Source organism: Hydra vulgaris, chromosome 11 (genome assembly GCF_038396675.1).
Source record: "Hydra vulgaris chromosome 11, alternate assembly HydraT2T_AEP".
NCBI lineage: Eukaryota > Metazoa > Cnidaria > Hydrozoa > Anthoathecata > Hydridae > Hydra > Hydra vulgaris.
Genome location: NC_088930.1, coordinates 1,442,909 through 1,456,443, shown reverse-complemented (window position 1 = coordinate 1,456,443; position 13,535 = coordinate 1,442,909). Strand labels below are relative to the sequence as shown.

General features: G+C 29.3%; 1 protein-coding gene across 1 annotated transcript; it reads right to left on the bottom strand.

The window, feature by feature from the left end:
• Positions 1–7,212: 7,212 nt before the first annotated feature.
• Positions 7,213–12,035, bottom strand: LOC100205002 (uncharacterized). The gene is given in 3 exon segments (NM_001280937.1): positions 7,213–7,910; positions 11,154–11,201; positions 11,969–12,035. Coding segments are annotated over 3 exon segments (813 nt in total).
• Positions 12,036–13,535: the final 1,500 nt, after the last annotated feature.

Below are 13,535 nucleotides of genomic sequence, written 5' to 3'. Positions count from 1 at the left end.
ATTTACACTGCAAAACAATGTTTTGCAATGTAAATACTCTATTATGCTGCATGTTTCAAACATGCAGCAATTAAAATGCAACAAATCGGGCCATTTATTTACCGTAGGACAAGAAATATTAGGCATACCAACTGTTGGGTCAATAGCTGTTAGTGAAAATTACAAAATTAAAAACTATAATATAATAGAAAAAACAATGAATCTTTATAAAGAAGTTGTTTTTATTTTTATAAATGTAGGGCTTCAAAAATTTATTTTTATGTTTCTTAAGTTTTGAAATCCTCACCTAAATTTTGCATAACAGGTTTATGTTTAAAAAATACAAACCTACAAAACTACAAAGTTACAAACCTTTGATTTTATTTTCGATTTGGAGCTTCTTTAGTTTCCTGGATATGCCCTAAGGATAGAAGCCTATGTCAATGTTTTTCCATTGGCTTCTATCCCACATCTAAAATTATCTTTTGACTACAAGTTATACGCATTTATAAATTAATAATAATCTTAGTTTTTAAAACTAGAATCTGACCACATTAATTTAAAACATCATAATGTTTTATAGCTCAGTTTTTTTATTTTAACCTTTAAAATACTTTATTAGGGTTCTTTTTAAGGTGGTTCCCCTAGAAAAAAAAACATTGAAAAAAAAAATCATAGTTGAGTAAATATATACTTTTTAAATGGCATTTTTTACTCTTTCTAATGATATATTACTTGAGGGGTCTTTTGAAGTATAACAATAAAAAATTTGGATTTTAGAATAAAAATTTGTATTAATTTTCTTTGTATTTAAGTTTTTAAATAGCTTTTTCTGCGAAATACGATTTTCATGCAGTTTTAAGTTTTTCAAATCTCATATTTTTATAAATATTAAACTTTATGACTTGAAATTTTTCGGAAACATTTTTCAAACATATACCTAGAAACTGAGCGGAAAGAAATTGATGGCTCATTATTTGATTTCTCTTATTTCAATTTTGTATTTTGATAGAGAGTTTCAAAAGTGTATTTTTTTACGTTGGCCGCCATTATGAGTTTTTAAGCCTGCCTATAGATTTTTTTTTTCGCTCATTTCCTTTATATATATGTAATATATCATTGTACTAAATTTCATGTTATATACATAAGTTGTTTTAAAATCATTGTGTTCTAAGTTTTTCCTAATTTTGCTCATAAAACTGTAAAAAAATGCTGACTCAGCCATAAAAAATGCCCATTTTGTTATAAAATTATACTTTTTAAATTCGTACTTATTTCTAGTATTAAAAAATTGATATTAGAACGATTCGTTACCACTATAAAAGAAAATAGCTTTTTTCTAGGGGTACCACCTTAATATGATACAACATTTTAGTATAAAATACTAAAAATTTTAAAAATTTATTTAACAAACTATACGTATCTAACATATTAGTAAAAATATATAGTATAGTTTTGGTTAAGTAAATTTTTATGATGTAAAATTTACTTTTTAGCTAACAGTTTAGAAAAATAATAATTCAGTACAATTAAGCCAAAATTACTCTTTTCTGGTAATAAAGTTTGTACTCTCATTTGTTGTGTTTAGTTAATTTGTGTAATAATCTGTTATTTGTTATTGTCTTTGCAATTAGCACTTTATAAGATACTTTTTACAAAGGCAGTAATAAATAATAACTATAAATCTATAAAATCATTTTAACTATAAAATCGTTGCAGGTATTAACAGAATCCTGCGCTTACTCAACAGTTAATCAGTGTTGATCGCTGATCGGAAGCAATTTTTCAACATTTTATTAACATTGTTGTGCAGAACGGAAAGGACTACAAAGACAACCGTGTCCTAATTTTGTTTTTTAGCATGAGATAATAATAACCTGATAACAATTGTAAAATGGTTTTAGTTTTAAAAAATATGAATACAAAACTTTATTCAATTACATATAGGTATTTTATTATCTTCCACAGCATTGTGGTGCGCATGATGCCATGCATGCTGGTGCAGCTTGTATTGGAGCTTGCATTGGTGGGTAACAACATTGTGATTGTTGACACTGTTGTGGACATGATACGGGTTGTGCTTGGGCTTGGGCTCCAGGTGCTTGGCTTATGATTGCCATCCAATGGAGGCAAATTGGACTGCATGGCCTTGTAGCTGGAGCAGGCATTCCTGGTGGACCACATGGTCCTGGTGGGCCACTTGGTCCCATTGGTCCTGGTAAACCTGGTGCACCAGGCATACCTGCTGGACCCATTGGTCCCTGAGGTCCTTGTACATAAGCTACTTGAAAACTAGGTTGTGATCCACCATAACCACCTTGTGCGCCTCCATAACCACCACCACCACCACCACCGCAACCACCCATTTGTTGCCCATATGATTGTTGCCCACACATTTGTGGTGAACAACCTACTGGCATTTGCGATCCACACATCTGTGGCGAACATGGTGCGGGCATTGCTACAGGCATTGGTATCATTTGGGGAGGGGGTGGAGGTGGCGCGCATGGCATTTGAGCAAATCCACCACATGGCATTGCTGGAGGTGGTGGTGGTGCGCAGCCTGGTGGTGGTAAACATGGCATAGATGGGGTGCACGAATAGCTGCACATTTGACGTTTACCTAAAATATAATAAAATATAACATAATAAAAATTTTAATTTTGAAAACTTTAGAAACTTTCATACTGAAACCTAAAAAAATAGAAAAAAAAAACTTTTTTTTTTAGTAAAAACAATTAATATAATATTGATTTTAATATGAATTTAAAATGAATGTTCTAAACGCAATATTTTAAATAATTTTAAATGGTTTTTGTTTTAAGTTGAATTGTAAAAACAACTTGACTCTAGTTTCCTTTCTCAGTTTTTACTGTTTAAGTGGAAAAATACAATTAAGAGGTCCTCCACAAATTACGTCACGCAATTTTCTACCATTTTTTAACTCTTCCCTCCCTAGTCACAACATCGTAACTCTTTAGTAGCAAGTTCCTTATGAAACGTCACACAACCACAAACCCCTCCCCTCCTTCCTAAAGCGTGACGTCATTTAAACAAAATGCGATAAAAAGTTGTTAAATATTTTTTTTAAACAAATTTTTTATTTTTAAAACAAAATTTTTTAATTCTTTGTTAATTAAGTTATCATAAAAAATTAAAAACTCTTATATTTAAATTGAAATTAAAAGAAAACATTTCTTTTTAATTATTAAACAAAAGCTTTTTTTTAAATCTAAGATAACAACCCAAAAGCTACCATATGCTTATACATATGCATTAGCCTGAAGAGTAACATTAGTAAAAAAAGGAGACGTGAACCTCTTTGTTTAAATAAATGGTAATTAAAGTCACGCTAAAATCTGTTTTTGCGTCCTAACAAATATTTATGTATTGGAATTTTGTTTCATCGGTTACTTGCTGAAATATTAGTAGCACCAACTATAAGCAGACGATAACTTTTCAACAGGTAATATGATGGATGTTTATCGGCTAGCCACTTTTGGCAGCTGCCACTAATGGTCCACTAAGTAACCGATAAGCAAAACTACAGTGGACCCCTCAAAATGCTTATATAGCTTCACTGAAATTCCGTTATAGAATGTTTGCTGGGCTAAACAAAAACCATGAAACGTGGCAATTATATAATACATGTAATAAAGGTAGAGTTTTTTATGTACCGGTATTATCCTAATGATCTTTATGACCCTGTTTTTACGCTGCATTCTCTAGCGTAAAAACCGGGTCATAGAGATCATTAGGATCTTCTACCAGATAATTAATATAATATAATTGTTTTTGTTATCTAGACTTTGAATTTATAAGTCTACGGATTTTACATGTTGTAAAGGATTTTATTATGTTATACGAACAAAAAATACTTTAAAAAAAAAAGTTCCTTTTTTATACTTTTAATATTTTTATATGATTTTTATCATCAGAATCACTTATATCACAAAATCACTTATGTGGCTTGATAGCTCAGTTGGTTTAAGCTTCAAATGAATTGTTAAACCCGAACTGTTGTACGATATAAGTTCAAATCTAGTCACCAGTAACTTCCCAGTAGGCACCGGAACTAAAAGCAACATTTTTTGAGCGTTCTAAAAACGTCTAAAACGTTCAAAAGCGGTTTAAAAGATGTCTTTTTTACATCCCGTGCTCACTGGCTAAGCGTTTGATTAGTAATTCGGTATGAAAAAATGCTGGTCAATAACAGACACTACTTTTGATTAGTCTTTATGACTATTTGTGTTCCTATGCTGTTCCTATGCTAAGTCAACACAATCTTCGGATATAATATCATTTTATAGCAAAGTCTAGCATGAAATTCAAATAAATAAATATAAAAGTGCAGCTTTTAGTGTCTATATTTAAACTAAACTTGAACTTTTTAAGACTAATGCAAGTTAACAAAGAACTTGGTGGTGTTTAACTCTTGTTTTCAACACTATTTTTAAAAACCCCATTGAATCTTTTTTTTTTCAAAAATATATTAATTAGTTAAAACAAAGCTTTTTGAACAAATCAATTAAAATGTAAATAAATCTTCATGTTAAAATTGTACAAACTACGAATACTTCTCGGCATGAGGACAATAAAAGTAACACTTTAAAACCATGCTGGCATAATAAACGAAGACGTATTTTAGAAGATCGGTTTGGATGATTAAGGAAACCATTTTTATACTATATAAAATGACTTAACTTGGATAGTTGGAAAAAAATAATGTTGCTAAGGCCGTTGCTAATGTCTCTTTTTTTTTATACTTACCTATACTATGTAAATTAGAAAAAAACAAATTATTTAAAACTACCCAGCGGGCATTTAGTCCTAAAAAGACGTCGTTTGAACGTTCAAAAATTGTTCAGAACATCTTGTGAACGTTTAAAAGCCGTTTTTTTGGGACCAAAGCCGGTTGGGTAAGTTTACCTAAAATAGATTTTACCTAAAAAATGAATTTATTATCTCTAAAATGAATTTATTATTTTCAAAATTAAAAGCATATATATCCTAAATATCATATAACTAATTTAAGTTTCATACAAAAATCTTTTGCTCCACCTAAAAGTAAACTAATAGTTAAAATTAAAAAAAAAAAGTCAACTTTTTTTTTTTTAATTTTAATTTTTTTTTAATAACTAAATCATTTATTTAAAACACAAAAGATTATCTCGATGTTTACAGCTATATAAAGTAAAACAAAACAAAAAAAAGTAACAGTTGCTAAAATCAAATCAGCAGCAATTATTGGATGGATACAACGCCTGTAATATGTAAAAATAAACACATTTTTATAATAGATTAAAAAAAAAATAGAGATGCAGATAGTGAAAAAAGATGGATGCTTTTTTAAATTTAAATGATTTTTCGAAAATCAGAAGGTTAACAAAAACTATTACAGTAAATAAATTACAAAACAAATTAAGTGTTAATAATTTAAGTAAAAACATTATCTTTAAGGAACGACTTAAATCTTTCATTAAATGATAAAATTATCCCTTAAATTCTTAAAATTATACCTTAAATAATCCCTAAAATCCCTTAAAATTATCCCTTAAATAAAAGTTTCATTAAATAATAAAATTATCCCTTAAATTCTAAAGTTTGAAAAACCCAATTTGCAAAAATAATGATCAATTAGATACTCTAGCTGTCGACCTAATAGATACTTTCTGTATTCTCAATAAAAGTTCCACGTGTAATTTATAGAAGAATCTTTAATCATTCTACTAAAAACAATATTTATTTTTCACAAACGGTTTGGTTTTAATGATAACTTTTAGATCATTTGTTGACTTTGAGTTTTTTTATTTATTTGTTATCAAAAGTATTTGATATAGTTGATTACATCATTTAAAAATATATATATAAAAAACACTTTGAAATGGTAAGTAAAACAAATTGGATAAAAATTAAATTACTGAAAGAAAACAATATGTGATTAATATGGAATCCAGAAAACTTTTTATTGTTGAATTCCGCAATGGTAAATTCTTTGTCACGCACCTGTTATTAATTTATGTTAACAATTTTAAGCATTCGTCACAATTATTTGCTAAAATTTCGTAAAAGCAAAAAAAAATTTCAAACAGTGATATCAAGCAGATTTTAATGGTATAGGTTTTGAATTAAGACTAGCCAATGAATGTTTTAAGGAAAATAAACTCTCTCAATGTTAAATTTACCTAACCTGATTTCAAATGTTCAACTAACTGCAAAAAATAAGTTCATTAAAATCTTAGGAATTCTTATTGATAACATTTTATCATGTTTTTGTAAAGAAATTTTGTTGTTTGTGTTTGTTGAATTATCATGTTTAATTACTAATTCATGTAAATTGTAGCTGATAATGAACAAATTTAACTTAAAATGCTAGTTCCAGATATTTTCAAGATAAGATCCTTTTTGTATAACTAATTGTTTATTTAACTTTTGATTAAATAAATTTTTATGTGGGAATGCCATGATGACTTATAATAAAAAAAGAAATAAACATGCAAAAACATGTTGCAACATATAAATGATGATTATGTATGAAAACCAATGATTACAAGCAGCTCAAACATTCAGCTAAACATACTTAAAACTCCTAAGCAACAATTAGTAACAATTAAAAATGCTTTCTTATGACATAACTATCAATAAAAATGTACTAGGTTATAAAAAAGAAGTTACAAAATAAATAAAACAAATTATGGTCCTACTCATCCGTTATAAAGCGTTTGTAACGGATGAAAAGACACAGTAAAGCATGTTTAATTTAAAACACGTTTTTTATTTTTATTGTTAAATATAAAACAACAATTAAACAAAACGGCAAGGTTGTTTTACATCAGCAAAAATATTTTATATCAAAAAATCGACCTTTTGATCTTGTTTTGTCGTTGTTTTAAATACCTTTTTACAATGACCATTTAATACAAGTTTAAAGAAAAACGTATTTTATTATCAATTTAAATAGAATATTAATCGAATACTTTTGCATTTCAACTAATGATTAAAGATAGGGTACGTTTTTTGCGATAAATATTATTTAATATTGTTTATCAAAAGCATTTAAAAACTATATTATGTAAAAGAGTTCATTTTTCAAATTTATACGTCATTATTTTAATTTGTTTTCTTTATTTTCTCCATTTTCTAACTGAATAATTTGGTAGAAATGAATGTTTAATGAACTTTCTATTATACGATGCACATTTGTGTGAAGTAGCTGCTAAATTTGTTACATTGCTAACGACCGCAACAAGCAGGAGCACACGTTGGAGAACAGGCAGCAGGAGAGAAAGCAAAGCATGGTGGAGCTGGTGGAAATCCACATGGCATAGGAGGTGGTGGTGGCGGCGGTGGTGGAGGTTGAGCAGGTCCACAGCAATTTGTCTGAACGCATTGTGTCGGGCATCCTTGGTAGCTTTGTTGCGCTGGTTGAGCAGCAGCCATATTTGGTCGAGGCATTTTTGTTATAATTGCTTGAAAATGCAGGCAAATGGGAGCACATGGCGGTTCTGGAGGTGCAGGCATTCCAGGTGGCCCCATAGGTCCCATAGGACCCATTGGACCAACTGGGCCTGGTGCACCTGGCATTCCAGGTGTACCTGGCATTCCCATTGGACCAGGAGGTCCTGGTATTACTGATGCTCCGCTTGAAGGATACATACTATTTGCTCCAATGCATGGATATGCTGGGTTTGAAGCCATACTACTGCATGGCGCTGTTGCTGGAGTTGAAGCGCCACATGGCATTTGAGGGAGAGGAGAAGAAGGTCCACACGGGGAATAAGAGGTTGGGAAAGGTATTTGTATAACAGTAGGAGGTAAATAAATTGGAGAGGGAGGAGGAGGAGGAGGAGGAGGAACAGGAGGTGGAGCAGGGGGAGATTGAGCGGAACACATGCCACATGGTGGTGATGCACAAAAACATCTTTTAAAACCTAGACAATAATCCGTGCACTTAAAAATACTTTAAAATAAAGTAAAAAGATGTGCATTTAAATACTGGTAAACTTGTGTGTGACATCAATTTGGTGTGATATCTTTTGTGTGTGAAAACTTTTATATGTTAAATTTTTTGTTTGCGATAAGTAATCTTTTGTGTCTGACAAAAGTGATCTGTGTAGGTGGTATAAGATTTTTATGTGTAATCCTTTGTGTACAATATGCAATCTTTTGTTTTTTATTTTTTGTTTGTTACTTTGTGTGTTACCTCTTATATGTGACCTTTTGAGTGTTTATATGTACGACCATTTTGAATTCTTATTCTCTAATCTTTTTGGTATAGCTATGTATTTAAATAGGGTATGTGGTTAATTAATTGAGTCAAATCATACACCACGTTAGTACATAGATGGTAGTTGTGCATTAACATGACCTTTGTACATGTGTTTGTGTTTGTATTTTTTTTTTTTTTTTTTTTTGGATTTTTTTTTTTTCTTTCTGTTATTTTAGTTATTTTTATAATTGAAATGCGTTCCGGAATAAGTTAACAAAGTTCCGGAGTAACATTTATGTGTATTCATTTATGTATAATTATGTGTATACATTCATATATGTGTGTGTGTGTGTGTGTGTGTGTGTGTGTGTGTGTTCGTGTGTGTGTGTGCGTGTGTATATATATATATATATTTTTTTTAAATGACGACATCGTGTATGAGAGGTGAATTAATTTAATATATGAACATCAATGGAGTTTTCTCAATACTAACTCTTTTTCAAACTATTAATTTTATTTTTATAACAAACTATTAAATATATAAATAAAAAAAAAAAGTTTGTTTGTAATTGAATATAATTAATACTTTGTTATTAAAGCTGAAGATGATAGTATCAAAAATCTAGCAAAAATTTCTTAGATTTAGTAAAAAATTTAGTAGTAAAAGAACTCGTATTCATTGATGTTCATATATTATATCATATTATGTATATATATATATATATATATATATATATATATATATATATATATATATATATATATATATATATATATATATATATATATATATATATATATATATATATATATATATATATATATATTATTCAGTGAAGTTAGATCATATTATTATCACATAAATAATAAGATTTAACTTCACTTTTTTAAAAGCTGTAGTTGGTGTTGTCAGAGAAATAATGGGTAACAAAATTATTTATAGGTTGAGATAAATCACTAATAAATGCTAAAAAAAGCTCGAAGAACAAAAACCCCAAGAGCTAAATTCTGCGCGACACCATATTTGATGTCGACGACACCATATTTGATAAGTTTGTGCATTCAAAACCAAAAATAATTTTTAACAAAAATTAACTTTTAATCATTTAAAAAATCATTAGGAAAAATAACTAAAGACTAACTCCTTTAAAAATATGCTGTTTATATATAAAAGTTATTAATTAAATTTATTTAAATTTGTACTACATTGAAGTTTTTAATTTCTTTACGAATTCAAAATAAAAAAAGTTGTTATATAATTAATATATTATAATTTACTCCGCAAGTAATTTTACGTTTGTAATCTAATCTAATTTAGATAAAAAACTGCAGAAATTAATATTTTTTTAATAAAAAAGCAGAGATCTTTAGTGCACTTAAAAACTTAATAATTAAAGCAAAAAGATATTAAGACAAAAAACACTTTTTCGCTAAATCTTAATATCTAATAAACAATATCTTAAATTAATATCTTAATATTCCAACAAAAGTTGTTATTTATAGGGTATTTGGTAATTAAGAGAATTTAATAAATTATTAAAATATTTTCTAAAAAATCTTTTTTTAAAAAAAATAATGTTCTACATTGACTGCATTGAATGGATTTTACACAATTGAATGAACATATAGAAGTAAATTTACAGTGTTTGGTTTCATAGCTGATGCTTATGAAACATTTATGTAAATATATTTAACTATTTATATAAATATACTTTTTATATAATAATCTTATTATGTTGTATGTGCAATAAAGTTATATGTAACATAACATAGTATAGTTTATCTAGGATACTCCATAACAAGTTCCCTAAATTTCACAGTTTCAAGTAACAATGAAGTATAAAACAATATTACAGCGGATGCTGTGCAGCGAATACAGCGCTGAGAAAGAAAAGATTTGCGTGTTCGGTATCTTTATAGATGTTTTACAGTTGCTAATATATTGGTATCAGTGTTGATAATGTCGTCGATGTCATACAGAATATTGTTTAGGTCTAAACAGTCTCTGGATTTTGAAAGATGATCAAAATAAATGTATTTGTAGTTGGCTGAAAGTCTATCGAATGCCAGTAAAAAATTTTGAATTATTTTATTGTAGTTTAAAGTCATTGTAATTGTTTAGTCTAGCAGTATTTGTCGCTGAGCTGTGATTCTTGTCAGAATATTACTTCTGTTATGAAAGTATTTTTATCTCTCTATGCAATGTCGTATCTTTAGTGTTGTATATGTCGGTCTTTAGTTTATTTCTTTCCCAAACAACAAGCTGGTGCGCATGCTGGCTGGCAAGTAATAGGTGGCATAGCTGGCATAACAGGGGTGCAACAACCTTGGGATGCGCAAGACGCTTGACAAATAGGCATAGTTAAGGACATTGGCATCACCGGTGGAGGTGGTGGGGGTGGTGGCATAAACATCATTGGAAAAGGCATTGATGGTGGCATACAGCACATAGGAGCACACTGAGGTCTGCATATTGGTATCATTTGGGGCATCATTGACATTAAAGGAATCATTGGTGGTGGAGGAGGTGGCGCTGGAGGAGGAGTACAACAGTTAGTTGCAACACATTGAGATGGGCAAGCTAATGATAACTGTTGCGGTCTTTGCTGACTAATTATTGTCCACCAATGAATGCAAATAGGAGGACATGGAGGTGCTGGTGGAGCAGATATACCTGGCATCCCAGGAGGACCTGGGGGCCCCATCGGTCCCATTGGACCTTGCATTCCTGTCATACCAGGTGGTCCAGCCATTCCCATTGGGCCCATAGGGCTGACCATGCTAGGCATACCCATCATCATAGATGAATAAGAACTAGGGTACGCGGCTGGATAACCAAAGCTGCAACCTGCTGACCCACACATTGGTGATGGGGGCATAATCATAGACGCTGCACAACAAGCGCTACTACAAGCAGGAGCGCAGCTTGGTGCGCAGCTTCCTCCGCAGAAATATCTTTTCTTACCAGCTGCAGCTTCATTCTTTTTGTCTCCTGGAGCACTACGTCTTTCAACTAAAATTGTTTTAAAAAATTTATTGATAAAACAAGACAAAACATTAAAATATTATACAGTTTATGTAATTATATGAAATCTGAATGTTGTCATATTTTATTTTTCTTAAGATTAGCTAAAACTGTGTAAGTTATAAAGTTGTTTAATTTTACATTTTAAAAGTTTATTTAACTCTTACCATCTTCTTTAACCTCTTTTGTTTGGCGAACTATTTTACCATGGTAAAGGTATGCCTCGCTAACTAAAAAACGCACGCAAAATACTTTTAATATAATTACAAATATTTACTTAAATTTTAAATGCGTGTAATATATGTGCCTTGTTATTTTATTTATTTGTTATTTTAAGAACATCAATATTTTAAAGGTTATATTTTTACAAAAAAACCACTTTCACATTAACAATGTTTTTAAACAATGTTAACACTTTCACATTAACAATGTCTTAAAAAAAGGCCCTAAACAATTTCAAGAGCAATGTCGTAAACAAGACCCTTAGCACTGCCCTAAATAACGAAATAAAAACCTAAACAACGCAAAAACTTTAAAGTGTGCTTGACATTGTTTATAATAAGCGTACGATATAATCAGCTAGCCATATTTGAGTATGCCTCTATATTTTTATAAATATGGGCGAATTAATGTTTTAAATTTCACAAAGGAAAAGGTTAATAGATGGAAAGAGTTTTCAAATATTTTATAAACTTTTTTCGAGTCTTCAGAATAATAACTTCCCACTTATGTTAGCAGGTTATAAAACAACTTACTTTTTCTGGAGTACACATTAACCAGCATGAATAGGAAAACGGCAACTGCTACGTTTTTAAACCCCATTCCCGTGTTCTATCAGTTTCTTTTTTAACCAAAGATTAACTGACGACGAAATAAGATTTTCTTTCCTGAAGTGAATAAAAAATCTTATTCCAAGTTTTGCAAATGTAATTTTCTTGCATGTGTGATTTTTATTTAACAGTGCCCAATGGGGCATCAATTTTCTAATAGAAGTTCATATGTATCACTGAGCTTGATAATAAACACCGTTACGCATCATTGCACGAAAGAGCTTACAATGAACATTTGCATTTAAACAGAATTTTCAAAATAATATTAAAAAGTAAACACGAACGCGTTTGCTAAAACATTTGAAATAAAGTTTTGATCGGTAGTTTCGCTTTCTTTATTTACAATTGTTTATTATAATACTTTATAATTTTTTTGAAGCATTCTATCAAAAACTTTCGATAAGTTTTAATACGTTTTATTACGTTTAAAAACATAGGAAAAAACTTTGAAAACCAAAATATTTGAACAAATTAAACTAATCTAAAAAATAACAACAACAAAAAACAATAGCATTAAGATATTCAAAACATTAAAAAATAATAATAATAAAAAAATTTATTACTATACGACAATATTTATTTATACTTTTTATTATTATTGTACTAAACTATTTTAATAATTATTTAAATCAGGTAAATAAAATATAATTTATTTATTTTTTAATGACACTTATAATTTTTAAGTTTTATGACAGATATGAAATAAAATATGTAATATAAAATATAAAAAGTGATAAAAAACGAATTTTAGCGTTTTATTATCTTCATTTACTATTAATTTAAAATAGGGAAATATAATACTAATTAGAAGAGTAACGTACATCTTTATTAATGAGAATATATAAGACAAATTTTCATATTTCCGGCTTTGTATTGGGAAACACAATACTTAATGCAAACGTATAAACAATTTTGTTTTACTTTTACAAGTTTGGTGTCTTGAATCTTGTGTGTCGGCTTAAACAAGTTTGGCTGTGTCTTGACTCTTGAGTGTTGACTTAAAGAAGTTTCATTGAGTCTTGACTCTAGTGTGTTGACTTAAACAAGTTTCATTGAATCTGGATTGAGAGTCATATCTCATCTTGCGTTTAAGTTGTTTGATCGAGTCTTGTCAGGTCTCATCTTGTGTGTTGATTAATTTAGTCACGTCTTATCATGTCTCGTCTTTAGTGTTGACTTGTTTGTTCGAGTCTTGACGTGTCTTGTGAAATGTCAAGTTGGTAAGTGAGTTGGATTCTTAGCTTATTAAGGCTTCTGCTTGTCTCAAACTACCCTAACGACATAAATGAACCTAATTTATTAGATTATTTATACTAAGGTATAATTAATTTGAATACCTTGTAACTCATGTTACTAAGTTCCGTCTATTATTAAACAATTAAAATTTAATTTTAAGTCATATTTAGAATATATATTGAAGTTTTCAAAAAATACAGTTTTTTTTTTTGTTGCCTTATAAGACATTAAAGTCTTTATATTGGAATGGAAAAAT